General features: G+C 39.6%; 1 protein-coding gene across 9 annotated transcripts in view; it reads left to right on the top strand.

The window, feature by feature from the left end:
- PLEKHA7 (pleckstrin homology domain containing A7) overlaps positions 1 to 18,230 on the top strand; it is a 185,199-nt gene that overhangs the window by 112,433 nt on the left and 54,536 nt on the right. For all 9 annotated transcript variants that reach the window (XM_048485551.1, XM_048485543.1, XM_048485544.1 and 6 more), the window contains 4 exons: positions 2,094 to 2,198; positions 3,915 to 3,987; positions 5,310 to 5,410; positions 16,910 to 17,088. In XM_048485551.1, coding sequence (XP_048341508.1) covers positions 2,094 to 2,198; positions 3,915 to 3,987; positions 5,310 to 5,410; positions 16,910 to 17,088 — 458 coding nt within the window. The remainder of the gene's footprint in view (positions 1 to 2,093; positions 2,199 to 3,914; positions 3,988 to 5,309; positions 5,411 to 16,909; positions 17,089 to 18,230) is intronic.

Below are 18,230 nucleotides of genomic sequence, written 5' to 3' on the forward strand. Positions count from 1 at the left end.
GTCACAGGGTAGCTGCAGTTCTTGTTGTAGGCTTAGCAAGTTAACACTGCATTGTGGCTTGAGTCCCTGCTGGCTTCTACGTGCTCTGAAGACTGCCTGCATAGAGTCAAAGGGACACAAATTCTGCAATAGCAACGAACAAATGGCCTCCAAAATTCTGCAATGGCACTCTTGCAATTCTACTCTCCCTCCAATTCAAGGTTTCCCACATCTTGGGGTGCACCCATTGGGAGACATGGTATGCCAGTGGCATAGCGCCCACTGTGCGGGGGGGGGGGGTTTGCAACGTCCTGGGTGGAGCAACGGTGGAGGTGTGACCGGGCCGTCGAGGGGGCATGGTGGGGCATTCTGTGGTGTTCCAGGGCAGGGCAGGGGTGGGGACGGGCAATGCTGCAGCATGGGCGCAGGGCATTCATGCACCCCGGGCATGGTTTCCCCTCGCTCCGCCTCTGTGGTATGCACATTAAGGTAATACTTTATCAAAGAAAGTTGTATTTGAACTGTGTTTGCAATTTCTGCATGGACTGCCCTGCAGGGCTCCGATTCTGCAAGGTAATAAGTACCTCAAGAGTTTTGCCAGCAAAGGTGAGAGTGTCATGGCTGGGTCAGTGTTTCTCTTCCTCTATCCCCTACATTGTTTTGAGGATAAATGGAGAAGAAAAGAATGTTGTAAGATGGTTTTGGTTCCCATGGGGAGAAAGGCAGGGTATACATGAAGTAAATACATAAATATTAGTTGGGGTAAAACAGAATGCCGTTTTGTCAATCTCTAACCAGTGCTATTTGGGGGATTGTGTACTTGCTGGTATAAGTATGGCTACTTCTTTAAAAAGTTCCTGTCTTGAAGAGCTTGATTGTGTTGGCAGGGCCCTAATGTCTTGCTTTTTCTTGTACCCTCTTGCCCTAAGGCTTGAGTTAGGAATACATCCTGTTACTTTTGGGCAATTTTATTGTTATTATGCTTTAAGATGTTTCTATACCTTTTTATTTTTGACTCAAACTGTGGGGGAATAATTTAGGACACTGTAGGAAATCTCTGTTGTTGAGTAGTTCAAAAATATTATAAGGATGATGAAAAGGGAATTAACAAGCTACTTTAGAGAAATATTGGGCCCCAGGTAAGTCTACATTTGTATTTCCAATACCTTATTCATGAATGTGGAGGAGAAAACTGACTACAGAAGGCCCAGAAATATGAAGTAGTAATTCAAGTAATTCGACCCTGACTTGAATAGTCCATGCTAGCCTGATCTCATCAGATGCCAGAAGCTAAGCAATACAAAAAAAACCCCAGGGTTGTAGTGAGGAGGCCGGCAATGGCAAACTACTGCTAAACAGTCTCTTGCCTACAAAACTCCACCAGGGGTCACCATATGTCAAATGTTAGTTAATGGCAAAAAAAAAAGTTCAATCCATAAATTAAGATTCCTATCTCTGAGTGATGGTATATGGAATAAGAAATTACAGGATAGATTTTTCCTATGTTAAAGGAGAAGCTCAGACACAGAAGGGTTGGCTTCAAATATCAGTATTGTTTTTTGGTATTGCTTAGCTTTCTTGTGCAGAAAGATAGGGCAGGAATTTCTCAGATCTCATATTGTCTGACTTTTGACTACCATCTTCTAGGATTTTAAAATTTGGATTTAATTTTTCAGGATGTAAAGACCAGTTCCAGGATATATTGCCACTTGGGAGCATTATTAGCTTCTTACAGGGAAGATTTTAAAAAGAAGTGAGGCCTGAGACAGATGCCTCTTCTGCACATGCAGAATAATGCTCTTTCAATCCACTTTCACAATTGTTTGCAAGTGGATTTTGCTATTCCTCACAGTAAAATCCAGCTGCAAAGTGCATTGACGATTGAAAGTGCATTATTCTGCATGTGCGAAAGGGGGCATAATTTGAAGATGGAGGAGTGATTTGCTGGATGAGTGTAATTCATGCATTCATGTTAAAGCACCTGACTTGGAAAAATCCTCTGCCTGCTTCATTGATAAGTTTAAAAAAGGAACATAGTATCCAAGTACCCTAGATGGTAAAAAAAAATGGTATGTAACAATCATAACTCAGTATTATGTTTTTCCCCCCCGAAGGTGGTAAAATCTGGCAATAAAATTCATAGTTTTGGGAAAAGGGATCATGCTATAAGGAGGAACCCTAATGTCCCTGTTGTGGTGAGAGGCTGGCTTCATAAGCAGGCAAGTGTATGATTATCTCTCTTAATGTAGCTCAGATATTCAATCAGAACTGTTTTGTAATAATTGTACATTTAATATAACATTTTAAAAATGTTAGAACTGAGTACCTGGTGAGTGATCAGGGCACTTCAGAATTGATTGTTGATACTTTTTTAAAATGTTGGTTTGTGTTTACAGAGGCCGTTTCCACACGGCCTGTTTATGGCGCCCTGGGAACGGTAAAAACGCCGTTCCCAGGGAGCCATTCGCACAGGCGACGCTGCTGCTAAGCAGCAGCGCCGACCTGGCGTTGCTCCCCATCCCCCAGGGCGGCGTTAAGCCGCCCTGAAAAACAACCCTTTAAAGGGTTGTTTTTCCCTCAACAGCGTGTTCCCGGCGGCGCGGTGCGAACAGCACCGCCGGGAACACGCTGTTTCCCTTCCCCATCCGACTCACCTTGTCCCCGTCGTCGGCCTGCTGGCCGTCGAAGCCCCGCCCACGCTGTCCTCCGACCTCCAGCGTGGGCGGGGCTTCGACGGCCAGCAGGCCGCAGACGGGACAAGGTGAGTCGGACGGAAGAGGCGGCTCCATGCGGAGCCGCCTGCCGCCTGCCGGCCTCTCCAGAGGCCGTCCGCATGCTTGCATGCGAACGGCCTCCGCCTCCACGCCGGCAGAATTCTTGCCGGCGTGGAGGCGCCTAGGGGGCCGTGCAGAAACAGCCAGAGATAGACATTTAGTATACTTTGAATGAGGAATATGTTTGTATTATTTACCGTACAATTTTCAGATAGCTCTTCAAACATGTTGAAGAATGTAAACAGTGGCTTTTTAAACACTAGCAAAGTTTATTCCTTCATATGCTTTCATAGGTTAAAGCTCACTTAATCAGAAAATCTTAGTTATCAGAAAATCTTCAATGCACTTTCAATGCACTTTGCAGCTGGATTTTACTGTGTGGAATAGCAAAATCCACTTGCAAACAATTGTGAAAGTGGATTGAAAGTGAATTATTCTGCATGTGTGGAAGGGCCATAGCTACACCTTTGGAACTGTTGTATTTATATATATAATATATAACCTGGAAATATATATATATATTTTCCAGGTTGTGTGGCCGTGGTCTGGTGGATCTTGTTCCTAACATTTTGCCTGCATCTGTGGCTGGCATCTTCAGAGGTGTATCACAGAGAGAAGTCTGTTATATACTGTATCTAGACTTCTCTTGTAACAGACTTCTCTCTGTGATACACCTCTGAAGATGCCAGCCACAGATGCAGGCGAAATGTTAGGAACAAGATCCACCAGACCACGGCCACACAGCCTGAAAAACCTACCACAACCAGTTGAATCTGGCCGTGAAAGCCTTCGACAATACATAGAGGGTGCTAGTTTGGGAAACTGAAGACAGAGAGGCAGATATAGGTAGGTTGGGTGTTTGGTGAGAAAGAAGCAGGAAAAGAGAAGAGGCATTGGGAGCTTTCTGGGAAGAGAAAAAGGAAATAGTGGGGGAGGGGAAAATGAGATCCCTTCCTGGCAAGTCATTGCGGGTTCCCACTTGAGTATTCTTCTGCAACTTTTTGCTTTCATGCTGGAATTTGCCATCATCACCCTACTACCTTCCACAAGGGTTCCTTCTGTTAGAACATCTCAAAAAGGTTACAGCTATTTAAAACTTATAATTATAGCGTTTCCTTCATTTCTTTAAGAATTCAGGCTAAAACTTATTTATATTTTCAGGATAGCTCTGGAATGAGGCTATGGAAAAGACGATGGTTTGTGCTTGCTGATTATTGCTTGTTTTACTACAAAGGTTAGTTAATACTGTTATGATGTTAAGAATTCTGACGTAATTAAGAACTGGTCCTGAATATCAAATGAATACCTCAAAACTATTCCTAAATTCTTAGATTGCATCTTAGAAGCTTTTTTCTACTAACTGTTTTTCTGTATAGTTCCCTCCTTTGCCTCTGCAACATCTGCAGTTATTTCAGGGAGGCTTGCATGGGAGCTACCTTTGTTAGATTTTACTTTTGATTGGAAAACATACATGCAGAATACTGCATTTTCTGATGTAGCAATGAACAGTATTGGTATATTCAGAACCTGAGCCCCTCAGCCTGTTTCTGCCCACGGAGTTTGATTTTCCTGCCTCTCTCTTCCTATAGCAGCACAAATTTTTCCTTGAAATCCTAATCTTGGGGAGAGGGGACCCCAAGCCACAGGATTTCAGAGGGCATTTTGTGTTGTTGCAAGAGAGGGTAAGCAAGAAAATTTTACTCCAAGAAATCCTTGTACCTACCACAATGTTTGTCTGCATCCAAGCCATAATCCCTAATACATCTGCCTACTTTTAGAAATCTTATTATCTTATTATCTTTGCTTGAACGGGAGAACCAGCCATGGTTGAACGGGAGAACAAAGCCAACCATGGCTCTCTAATCAAGTATCCAGCAACTGAACTAAACAAATTATTATTTTCCAACTTTCTCTGGCAAAAGAATTTTACCGGTTAGCCTACTCCTCATAACAAGCTTAAAGATTGCCAAGGAGAAATAGAGTGCCCTAAGCTTCCCTGCCTGTTTCCCACTCATTTATGGAGGCTGACCAGAAGGAAATGAGCAGTATACATAATGATACTTTTCTGTCAGCTGGTCTATGTAAAGGAAGTTGTGATTCTCCTTGTAGGCAGGGAAGGAGGCAACAGCTGATTGACTGGAATTTTCAAACTAACTAGTCTATTTTTTATATCTGGTGGACTAATGAGGAGGATGTAGAATGGTATGGTACAGCTCAGTCTTGTGAGATCTTGGAAGCTAAGCTAGGTTGGTTCCTGAAAGGAAGACCTCTAACGAAGATTCTGCAGAGGAAGGCAGTGGCAAACCACCTCCCCTTAATCACTTGCCTTGAAACTCATATGGAGTCACCATAAATTGGCTGCAAAATAAACACAGAGACACAGACCAACTTTTTGTTCAACCACAGCTGATCATTTTAAATCATTAAATCTGAATACAACCAATGGCTCATTCACATATCACCAAATTTACTTATATTTTTCAGTTGCTATATTTAATCTATTTTGGTTTCCCAGATGAAACATAGCTACTAAATGTTGCTTTCTTAATTCAAAAGACAGCAGAGAAGAGTCTGTTCTTGGAAGTATACCATTGCCTAGCTATGTAATATCAGCAGTTGGACCTGAAGATCATATAAATCGCAAGTACTCTTTTAAGGTATGTATAGTAATTGCAAAGCATATGATTTATTTAAAGCACAAAATTTATTATTACTTTTTCAGAAATACCACATGACCTTGTAATGGCTACTGTAGAGGCTGCTGGAACACAATCTCTATTTCCAGATGTGGAACAGGAAGAGATCTATGAATGTACCTTATACATACATATGAATCCCTCCTTCCTAACAGATATAATTGTGCTCACTGAAAAACTGTTCTGGAAAGAGCAGATTATTCAAATCTAATTGTGTAGTCACATCTAATCATGTAATATGTCCTTGTGGATAACAGCTTTATTTGTACCAATGCAATTGAAATTATGTATTTTTTTCTTTAAATTGTGTTGTTCATTCAAAATCGGTGTTCCTTTAAAAAATAGATCTGTTTGCCATGGAACTGCCACTTTATTCTTCCAGTAAAAGGGAGTGGTAATATTTTAACATTAGAAAAGTATTATGCAGAATAACACATAAGGAATTCTACTTAATCATATTTTCCAGAGAATGGAAAATATAGAAAGAAAAAGTGTCAGTGGGACCCTAAAAAGCCCTTGTTAATGTCAGAGCTAATTTTCCACTTGTGCTGTAGCCCTCCCATGTTCTACCCAATGTGGTTCTTGAAAGTTCCATCAGCCCGCTGAAGTAGCATTTGGCATTTGCAGAAAACCGGGAGATTTGAGAATTCTGTTAACAGAGTTGTGCTTGTAGTTCTTTGGATCATAGTCAAGGAGGATGAACAGCTAGTCTGTCCTTACCTAACAGAAAGAATATAATTTGGTAGCACTTTTCTTATTCTGCGGCATTGACCCTGGTCAGACATTACAGCCTGACCAAGGTTTGGTTATTGGAAATATGCTGAGAGCTTCCTCTCTGTATTACCTTTGTGCATTTCAATTCTGTTTTCTCCTTCAAGGGTCATGTATCCATAGGGTGCTGTGACATCCCAACTGGCAAAAAGGATCACAAACCATGATATGAAGTGGGTTTCTGATCTGAACAAAAAAAAATTGCCCAGTCTGGTTCTCACAACAACATATAGTTACTGTGAATCAGTAAGTAGAGGAAGGTATTAATACATGTGAGAGGAGAAGAAACACAAAATGAGTGAGCCTGCAGTCCTCATGTTTATTGAGTGTAATGGGATAATTTTTAAAAAAATGCAGCCTCATATACTTAGCAGAAGTTCTTACTGGAAGAAACAAAGAGTGGCTCTAGGAATCACCATAAAACCATAGAACTTTATCATAGGCTTTGGGCAAGTACATAAGGCTACACTTTTTTCTCCCACTACCATTCCAAGTGGCAGCAGTTAATGAGACCTGGAGGCAGGGGATCCCTCATCCCTAGTGGGGCCTTGGCAACCCTAATATGTATTAAAACATCATTTTTTCCCATCTGAAATTCAACAGTATTAAAGGCAGAATTATGTTATGTCATTAGTGTTAAAGATTTGTTTTACAACATTTTGTTCTTCAGGGCACTCTATTTTTTTAAAAGAGATTTAAAAATTACTCCCATTTTGTTATGGAATGCCATGTGGTGCTTCCTTAGAATCACAGAATTGGAAGAGACCACAAGGGCCATTCAGTCCAAGATCCTTCTTGGACACAATCAAAGCATTCCCGACACTTGGCCATCAAGCCTCTATTTAAAAATCTCCAAGGAAGGAGACCACACCACCCTCCAAGACAGTGCATTCCACTATCAAACAGCTCTTATTGCCAGGAAGTGGAATCTCTCTTCTCGGAGTTTGAATCCATTGCTCTGTGTCCCAGTTTCTGGAGCATCAAAAAACAATTTGATCCTTTTTCAACATTACATCCCTTAGAATATTGGAAGATGGCTATCATGGCATTCCTTAACCTTATCTACTCCAGATTAAACATACCCAACTAACTATGGCCGTTTCTGCACGGCGGCAGAAACAACTCTCCACTGGCATAATTAATGCCGGTGGAGGCTTGGGACCGCTTGCACGGTATCGTGCGGGCAGCCCCGAAGCTGCAGCAAACCACAGAGGCGGCTCTGCATGGAGCCGCCTCAGGTTCATCCAGTTCACCTACCTCTCCTCCCTGTGCAGCTCTGGATGGCTGGAGGGACACGCCCATGCTGCCCTCCAACCTCCAGGGGTCGGAGGGCAGCGTGGGCATGTCCCTCCAGCCATCCCAAGCTGTGCAGGGTGTAGAAGTAGGTGACTGGAACACCGGAGGGGCCAAAAGCGGTGCCCTCACGCCGGTGCTCTTTGCACCGCGCCGGCAGGAAGATGCTGGTTTTGAAAAAACTTTCTCAGGGAGCAAGTTTCAAAAGTGGCATTTTCGTACCAGTGGGGGGGGGGGACGAGCGTGCGAACAGCACCCCAGGGATGGTGTTTTTACTCTCCCCAGGGTGCTGTTCTTTGGCTGTGCGGAAACGTCTACAGTCTCTGCTCATAGGGAATGGATTCCAGACCTTCTAACAATCCATAAGGATTTTGGGTTTTTCAGTTAGAAAACCTTAGATTTTTTAATATGCATTCGTGTTTGGTTACATTTGGCAATGACTACACTACAACATATAGTTGACTGCTTCCTTCGTCTGTTATGAGAAACTATTTTAAAATCATATTGCTGCTTTTAGTTAGGCACAGTTCTTTTCACATGCTTGTTTATGCACATGCAGAATTCTTTAGTAATTCTGTGCATAACTGAATCCTTTATTCTTACTGGAAGTAACTATAAAATGTTTCTCATATATATATATATATTTATGATTGCTTGTTTCCCATTCGATTTGACTGAGAACATTTTTCATTTTTTAATTACTTGTTCAGTGCATTTTTAACTTGTCCTTCCTTCAAGGAGCTCTGTGTGGCTTGCAAAGTTCTCCCTTCTTTCGTCAGATCCTCATGATAATTCTGTGAGGGAGGTTAGGCTGAGAGAGACTGACTGGCCCAAGGTCCCCCAGTAAGTTTCCTCTCCAATCTTAGCCCAGCACTCTCACCATAACACCACACTGGCTCTCTAGGCATCTAGTGCTGACCAGGCTTGTCAAATAAATAATCGTGGATAGATAATGGTTGTGTTTAAAAGCATAGATACATGTACTTCCCAGGCTTGCCAACATCCATGTGGGACCCAGAGATCTCCTGGAATTACAGCTGATCTCCAGACTACAGAGATTAATTCTCTTGGAGAAAATAGCAGCTTTGGAAGGTGGACTCTGTGGTATTATATCCCTTCCATTTTTAAACTTCCACCTCCAAATCTCCAGGAATTTTCCCTCCTGGAGTAGGCAGCCCTAGTACTTACTATACACTCAACAGTATCTCCTTTTGGTGATGGTCTTTGCATCTGCATTTCCCTCAAGCTCTCTGCTAAACTTGGTATCAATAACATATCTTTTCTAAAAAAAAATCTGGACTCAATAACAGTAGCTTCTTCCAGAGAAATTGTATCATATTCACAACTTTTCAGGCAAAAACTTTTTAAAAATCTATATACAATTATGAAACTGAGGCTTTACTCTTCATATATATTTAAGACAGATGGATTTATGGAACCATCTGTTTGATGTTGTTAGCAGAATGCTATTAAGGCCTGCCATGTTTGTGTTTGTTGTGCTTTTAAATAATTGTTCTGATATTTCATCCCAGATCGAAATTAAAGACAAATGATCTTTTCATTTCAGTGCCAAGTTGTGTATCACTTTCTAGGACAAAAAAAGTTAAATGCTATCAGAATGCAAAGCAGTAGTTTAAAATTATGTATGTGTTTGATACAAAGAACCAAGAACCCTGTATGACGAGAATTCTTTTGCTTATTAACTATAGTATGGACCTTGTATAATCTGTGCATCATTTTAAAATGCAGGTGAAGGTAGAAAGGCCAAAACTAAATGTTCTTTTCTCCTTCTTTCCCAGTTTACCTTTATACCAGTACTGATGTTAATTAAACAATACTTAAACCAATTCATGCTTTGCAAATCTGCTCTTAACCGTGTTAACAAGTCATGCCTTTCTGGTATGGGCAGAAAACATATCAGGACACATTTGATACTGATCATGCTTATCTATTTATACCATCAGAATATCATTTTCAGGAATTCATTCTGTGGTTGATATCCAAGAGAAAACTAAAGTATGAAAGTGCAGTATATAAATGTAATTTCCTGTGTTGTGTTAACTTCAGAAGGCTGGCGCATATTGTTCAGTAAAAAATGAACTATATGTTAATATTTTCTTTGTGTACAAATCACCCCTGAGAGTAACCTCCTGAAGGTAAAATATAACATCTGGATTACCCTGTCAGATTGTGTGTCTCCCAGGGTTTATTCATATATTATTTTCTATACAGATGTAGAAATTATTGTGAAACAAATTCCCAGACAGTTTGCCTCTGTTCTTCCTCTATTTCCCTGGGTAAAAATGTAATATTTGAATCAGCCATTTGAGAAAAATTGTTTGAAAATTTGTCTCTTCTATAATGTTTTTCTCATTTCTGCTTCCTAAGGCTTTGTCTCCATTTAATTTCATTCTTCTACAAAGCTCAGAAGTGTTGTACTCTTCAGATTTATTAGTAGAACATTAATTAAAATACATCCTAGTTTGGAAGTTGTAAACATAATATCAAAGGCTAGATTCCAGTGAAGTTGTTCTAAATAAACATGTTTAGGCCCAGGGTTAAAGTACTATGAGACAGTTGTTTTATTGAAAATGTCATAATAGCAGGCTTTCAGGATCCCTATTCTTCATCTTTTCTTATATTGATGTCATTTTCTACAGCTCCTTATCAAAAATATATGTCATAAACAATTCTTACAAAATGAATACATTAGTTTATGAATGAAACAATGATGAAATACAGCTATTCAATACATACTTCATTATTAAACCGTTTAAAAAGCAAATAACCTATATAACTCATTCCTTGCTTGGAAAGTAAAGCTCAGAACAGTTTTAGGGCTCTGCATTTATTTTTAAGGTGTTTTTTTTACATTTTTTTTTACATTTTTTTACATTTTTACATTTACATACATATTTACAGTTATTGTCCCTTTACAAGAATGACAAGGTCCAAAAAACCTAGCTGCTATACATTGCTCATGATTTCTTCTTTGTTTCTGCTTTGCAGCATTAGGCCTCAAACCACAGAGGTGAATGTGTGCTTTCATTGGATTCCAGGAGCCTTCAGCTCCTTCACATGACTAAATCTGTTGGATTTATTGCACAATTTCTTCTTATCTCATGAGTTTCTGCATTAATAGAAACTGGCTGATTGATTAGGTGCCAGTGTGAATCTGGAAGGTACAATGCTGGCAATTACACAGCCCTTCTATATTGAGTGAAACTAAGTTGACTCAACCAGTATTTAATTAATTCCAGTCAGAATTACCAAATTGGTTGCATTGAAAATTCATGCTGTTTTCTGACTCTGAGGGATTAGATGGGAAAAATTAAGGAGGGCATTTTCAGTAGGCAAATTCATTAACAGTTATATAGAGAGAACTGTTTCGTGAAGTAAGTGTTGATGCCAGGTTCTGAGAGGATAGACTTAACTATGCCAACTTTCTATTAATTGTTCAGGATCCTGCCTTTTTAACTTGTTCAACTTTTGTCCTTGTGTTCTTATTGGTATGCTCTTGGGGTTTGTCTCCATTTCTCCTTCTGTGCAATATGAGAGAGAGCCTGCTTTGTCTTCTCATTCTTCCCAGAATAAGGGCATCTGAATGCATGAATAGGTACCAATATTATTTTTTCATCCCTGTTGTGAACGTGTATGTGTTGTACCTCAGACTGTTTTTACTATATTATAGAAATACTTAGTTTTAATTTAAGATTTCACAGAACTCTTCTGGCTTTCCTAGTACTGATTGTCCTCCCACTTACAAGAATACTGTGCTTGCCTGCAGCTAAAATAAAACTGGCAAATATTTGGGCGGCTCTGTTATATTTAACCAAGTATAGATTCTGCAGGTAGTCATTATAGTAAAAAAAGTTTATTGATAAAACTGCTTTTGATGTCCATGCAAATGTGAACATGCTTTCTGCAGCTGCTGTATGTGGAACTCAGCACTCTGTATTTCATTCTACCCATTTCTACTAACCAGGTTGATACTGGAATAAAATCCAGTAGCTGCTTCTGTTTGTTTGTATGGTGAGATTATAGCTGTCCCATGGGTTTGGATAGAGCACTCTACAATGCTTGACAGTAGCCAAAAGAATCAAGTAAGAACAGCACAAAATATACAGAATTTCAAAGGAAGTGAAAAGAGCTCTAAACGGAGTTCATATGGATGAAAAATAGCCTATATGCTGTCTGCTGTAAAAGGAAAAGTTGAGTTCAGCAATCCATAAAATACTAAAATGCAACGAGACAGGAAAGACTTGCTTCTAGAAAAAAATGCATTCATGCATGCATATAAGATTGTTTTAATAATGTTTTTTGGTGTGAGGCAATAACAACAATTTGAATATTATGTGAAATTTAGCTCCTGTAGGGAAGTTTCACACAAAATAGATTTTGCGCTGTCAAAATTCTAATTAGGATTCTGAAGCCAGGCAAGAGTTCTAAGTTATCATCCAATTTAATGTTAGCAGGAAGAACAAACTTTAAACAAACAATTTAAACAAACAATTGCCTACATAGGATTCAGAGAAAGTATATAGCTATGTATATTGCAATCTAACTTGTAAAACATATGCTTTAATTTTTTTATTGAACCAGAGTATTGAAGGAAGTTTTACAGTCACATGAACAGCAATGCAATCTTTGCAAATGTTTGAAGTTTTTTTTTAAAAAAAAATGGCTGTCTTTTTTGTTACAGGAAGTTTAAAATGCAAAGTGTAACTCCTACAGGAAATAACATTCTGACCCACCTCACATCTTGCCACATTCCTGCTCTACAAAGATTCCTCTTCCTTGTGGGAATGAGTGACTTGGCATTGCTTGTTCCCCTATTCCCCACTCAGAAACTTTTAAGTGAGTCCCAGGGCTATTGCTGTGGGTGGGGCAGATTGCTGACTCTCAGCTGACAGCCATTGTTCCCTTCCCACCCCCCAACACATGCACACATATGAACTCATATGAACCATAACAGACCCAGGTTTGTCACACGACAGCCCACTTAGCTCCAGATATAATCCATTATGGCCCACATAACTGTTTGTGGTGAACTCCTATGCTTTTCAATTGTATTGCTTTTCAATTGTCTTAACTCTTAACAGTTCCTTTGAACACAAATTCTACCATCATTATTATTTTTCAAATCACTGTCACAACTTTTCATTTTGGTCCGTGCTATCATTTTCTACTACAATCTTACTTTTTAAATATACTTTCCTTTTTCCCCCTATGAGCTATTTCTTATTCAGTGTGCTCTATTCTTTCTCTCTTTTTTTTGCTGTAGTGTCAATTTGTAATGTTCCTTTTCCTCACAGTTTGCACGGAACTATTTTTGTTCAAATTCTCCTAAATGTACACATGCATGATGACTTCCTTCTCTCAGTTTTATCACCAAATGCATAATTTTTCTGTCTACCTCACTAGTAGGCAAAAATAGGCCATCCTCCCCCTCAGCTTGTTATGAATTACTATGGTTGATAAGGTTAAATTTTGGGTGGAGGGAATGAGAAAATACCACTTGTGCAAGCTAGCAAAGAACAGCCACTCAATTGCTATATGGTGGCACATTCAGTCTGCAAGGGATACTGTAAGATGGATATCAGGGATATGATCTAGAATATATTCCACCTTCACTATTAAGTACCAGGCACAAAAGTTATTTACCTTAAGTGATAAAATGTGATCCATAGGCTCCTTATTCAACCCACAAGGAAGTTGTTAGCATACCTACCTGGAGATATGTTTTCAGATTAAAATATGGACATACAGAATACCAGATTGTTTATTTTTCATAAGAGTTACCTGTTTTATAAAGGCTACCTGTTAAATGAAGGTGTCATTTCACCATGCCTTAATTCACTAATATTGGTTGATTAAGAAGCTTGTTAAACAAAAATAGCAGTGATGTAGGCCATGGGTGCACAAATGGAAGCAGAAGAAACAGTAGAAATTGAAACCTATTGGATAATTAGTTTGGCCATATGTAGTCACAGAAATGAAAGTGACAATTTAATTATTGTACCTTTTTGGCAATGATAACTGAGTCTACATTGACTCAGGTGAGTCATAGTGTGAGCTTCAGACCTGGATTAAGACATGTTGTGACATTGTATTTGAGAGCCTTCCCCATATAATTTAGTAATTTTCAGTATTTAGAGGGCTCTCATGAGTTGATATTTAATATTGTTATTATTACAATCTGTAGTTTATTTACTTTATGTAAAAACTCAACTCGTGTCCTTTCATGAAGGCAGTTTCAGAAGGTAGACTTTTGACTTATGGAAATAACATGTGCATATCTGAATAAAAATGGCATTCTTGTTACTATATTTGTTTAAGGTGCCATAAGTTATGGGGATGGGGAGCAATGGGATAAATACACTAAACATGTTACTGTGGCAATCAGCACTATGTAAGCATGAATCATCATATTTGCATGGTGTCCAAAGCTGTCTTTTTAGTTTGTAAACAGAATCAATCCTGATCTTTGTACAACGCTGTAGCATGTGCCTTTATTTTGCTTCATATCCCAAGTGTTTGCTGTAATCAGTGGATTAAATTCAGCAGTAGACATTAGGGAAAGGAGGGCTCAATAGTGTGGTGCTTTTGGCTTACTCTTCTTATGCTGATACAGATTCTTAGATGTGTGTGTTGGAGGTTTGCCTACATTGACAAGAGAATGTTCTGGTTGTTTTAACTCTCTGTGAAATACAAGACGCTATTGTTTTGTGTATAGTTTACTGCTTTGGATGCCCCGTACTGAGACATATGCTGCTGCTTACCAGTACATCATTCTGTCTGTGTTCGTGTAAATGCACTCTTTGGTAATGTCTCATAATTTTGAGTAATCTATGGGTTCTTGGGTCACATGTCTGCATGTTGCTTTGATTATGTACATCTGTAAGCAGAGAGTTTTTGATTTTGTATCCAAAATTAATTGTCTGTGTAATACCTGTGCCAGCATAACTTGGCTATGTGCCCTTCTTTGGTGAATTATGCACTCTTTTCTCCACTAAAATGTGTGCATACTTTTGTACTTTGTTGTGTCACTTCATGCATGTTGTGGCTGCCACTGGCATGGCTTCTGAAGCAACTGCTCTTGCTAATGCAGCTCTCAGCTGTCGAGTCCAAACTTATTAAACTTTCGTTTTAAAGGAGAGAATTGATTAGAATATGTTTTATGGGATTTAAATGCAAGATATTTCTAATTTATTACCTATCTCCAGTGCTTTTGTAACAAAACTGTTAAAAGACCTGTAAGTTGGATCCAGAACTCCCTTTTCCACAAAATGAAACTCTTCTTTAGTCTCATTTAGTGGAAGGAGGTTTGAATCCAATTACAAAAGAAATGGAAAACATGTCTTCTTAAAATACCACTTTTAAAATAAAATGGATTGCTTCTTAAGAATTGCCATCTGTTTTTCTTAACAGATTGTGGCTCACAGTGATTCATAAAATGTAATCATATATGAAAATTCAGTAATGGAATGAACCAACAAAACATCTTTAGTTCGTTTTTTACAGTGTTCACAGAAAGAAAATATACCAAGTTAGGGGAATAACATGAAAAACTGTAATTGTAATTATATCACAGAGGAAAATATAAAAAGCACTCTCACAAACATGCTTAGTTGGTAAACTTGGAAAGTCAGGTTGCTGCAGTGCAGTGATTTTGGTAGTGAAGTTTATTTTTTATATTGCAGTCCATCCCCCCTAATACTAAAAGCAAATTACATAATATAAGTCAGTAACGATCAAATGGAAGAGTCATCTAACAGTGTAATAGGACTGGGAAAGCAGTGAAGCTTTTCAAGGTGGCACTGGGCTTGTTACACTCTGGCCCCGTGGACATTTTGGAACCATCTTTGGCTCACTGTAATTTACTTGCGGGGTACCTCCAGAATAAAATTTGTTGCATTTGCTGCAACTTGGACTTTAGACTTATGGCAGTCGAATTGATGGAGCTGTCCACCACACACTGTAGTCCAGCTTTATTGGAGGAGTTTCTCTTGATTCAGCTTGAGGACATGAACAATGTGCTTGGGCAGGTTCATGCAATCACCTCCGTTCTAGATCCTGTCCCTCCTGGCTTATTAAAGTCAAAGAGATAATTGAGTGGGTCAGGGAGAACATTAATGCTCTTTATGAGAGGGAGTGGTTCTGTCCTGCCTTAAAGAGGCAGTGGTAAGAGTACTTCTTATGAAACCCTCAAGACCTCCCTTGACCTGGAAAACTATAGGCCAGTAGCAAATACGCCTTTCCTGGGCAAGGGGGTTGCCAGTCAGCTCCAAGCACTCTTGGATGAAACATTATCAGGATCCATTTCAACTGGGGTTCAGGCTTGGTTTTGATATGGAAACAACCTTGTCCACCCTGTATGATAACTTATGCTGGGGCTGCAATTGGAGGAATGTGATCTTGCTGATACTGCTGGATCTTTCAGCGGCTTTCATTGATCACGGTATTCTTCTGGAGTGGATGGCAGAATTGGGAGCAGGGTGCACTGCAGTGCAGTGATTCCACTCCTATTTGGAGAGCCATCTCCAGAAGGTGGCACTTGGGGAATATTGTTCAGTTCAGGGTTCTCCAGTATGCGGTCCATTCCATCCCCCATGCTATTTAACATCTATATGATCTACCTAGACATAGCCTGGATTCAGTAATCTGTGCTCTGGTAACCTCCAGATTAGATTACTGCAACACACTCTACGTGGGACTGCCTTTGAAGACTGTTCAGAAGCCGCAGCTACTAACTGGAACCCAGATCCAAACTTACAAAACCAGTTTCTCCCTGCTTGCTTGGCTGCCCATATGCTTCCAGTCCCAATTCAAGGTGCTAGTTTTAACTTATGGTGGCTGCATTAATTTGCTTCCTTAGCCATAATGGTGGCTCCGTATAACCCCTAGTCTCTTGACCCAGTCAGCAAGTGCATTCTGAACCCCATCAAAAGTAGAAAGCGTCATCAAGACCTTAGGCTTCCCATGTATTGTCTCTATCTTGTTGGGGTTCCACTCAGTTTGCTCATACTCAGCCATTTGACCACAGTAGTCAGGCAGTGGCTCAAGACCTCTGCTTCTTCCCCAGGAGTTTTGGGTAGAGATATAGAGCTGGAAATCATCAGCATACTGTTGACATTTAATCCTAAAACTACAAATGATTTCTTCTAAGATTTTTACATAGACATTAAATAGCCTGGAGGATAAAACTGTGCTGTGAAGAACCCCATGGGACAACTCTGAAAATAACTGGTCTCCAATGACAACCTGTATCAAAGTGATTTTCCTGTTTAACTTCAAAGGCCACTGTAATTATTTAAACATACTGTGATGTTTGCTAAGAACGGTGCTCTGTGTATCTATGGTCATTAGGAATGATCTATTTCTCTGTTCTTACAGGCTGTCCATACGGGCATGAGGGCATATATCTATAATAAAAGTTCTGTTATTGGCTCTCAGGCAGAACATTCAGGGATGCGCACATACTACTTCAGTGCAGATACACAGGAAGATATGAATAGCTGGATCCGAGTTATGAATCAAGCTGCCCTTATGCAAACCTATTCATCACCAAAGAGGCAAGTTCAGTGATTACCTGCTTTTAAACAAATATATTTATTTTAAATATGAATATGACATGTGTAAAAATATGTACTGTGTGTCTACAAAGAGGTAGCATGGTATAGTGGTTAAGGGGTCAGACTACTAGGGCCCAGGAGCCCAGGTTCAAATAATCATTTATGCCTTGGAAGCTTGCTGGGTGATCTTGGGCCAGTCACATTCTCCCAGCTCTGACCCTGGCTGATATTTAGATGGGAGACCTCCAAAGAATACCAGGGCCATGGTATGGAGGCGGGCAGTAGTAAACCACGTCTGAAAGTCCTTTGCCATGAAAACCCTATAGAGTTGCCATAAGTCAACTATGACGTGATGGCAAAAAAAAAATCTACAAAGTGATCCAAACTGTTTATCAGTAGTTAGAACTGCATGCCATGTGGAAAACTGTGTCAACAGCCTAAGTTGAAGTATAGATGAAGAAGAAGCAACAAAGAACTCTGATGCATCACATAATTAGGAAAAGCATGCTAATCACTGATTTACTGTCATGACAAAAAGTTATAGAGGTAGCAGTTGCCTTCTTTATTTACAAGCAAAATGGAGGCAAACAGTGAACTGAAGCAATTCTTATCTTTGGTAAAATTGCATCACATCAGAGGAATTATAGGAAAAGCTAAAATTTGTTAATTACCGGTACTTCCATGAACTCACATTATAACAAAAATATCAACTAGTATTATAAGGATTCAGTTCTTGAATAGATTTGGAAATCAAATTAAATTAAAACATTTGCATGCCAATTTTTGACTTTGGCAAATGCCTGTATCATATTTTCATATTACTCTTCAGAAATAACTTATCCATTGGACTGGTGGGTGGGGACAGCTCTTCTGGGTCACAGGGCACCCGCCTGCCCTGTTACCTCTCTGTCAGCGCATTTATCCCTTGCACCAGCGGGGTGGGCACCAGCTCTAGATGTAGATTCCACACACACACACACCCCGGGGTTGGGCTGTTAGTGTCTTAATGAATGCCAGAACAAAGAGTACTTCTTGTTCTGGGGCTCTCATAGAAGTCAGATTCATAAGAAACGGACAAAATCACGTGTAATACCTGAGATTTTGGAGAGGAGAAAACAGAGGAAGGAAAGAAAATTACTTTG

The sequence above is a fragment of the Sphaerodactylus townsendi genome, linkage group LG02, assembly GCF_021028975.2.
Source record: "Sphaerodactylus townsendi isolate TG3544 linkage group LG02, MPM_Stown_v2.3, whole genome shotgun sequence".
NCBI lineage: Eukaryota > Metazoa > Chordata > Lepidosauria > Squamata > Sphaerodactylidae > Sphaerodactylus > Sphaerodactylus townsendi.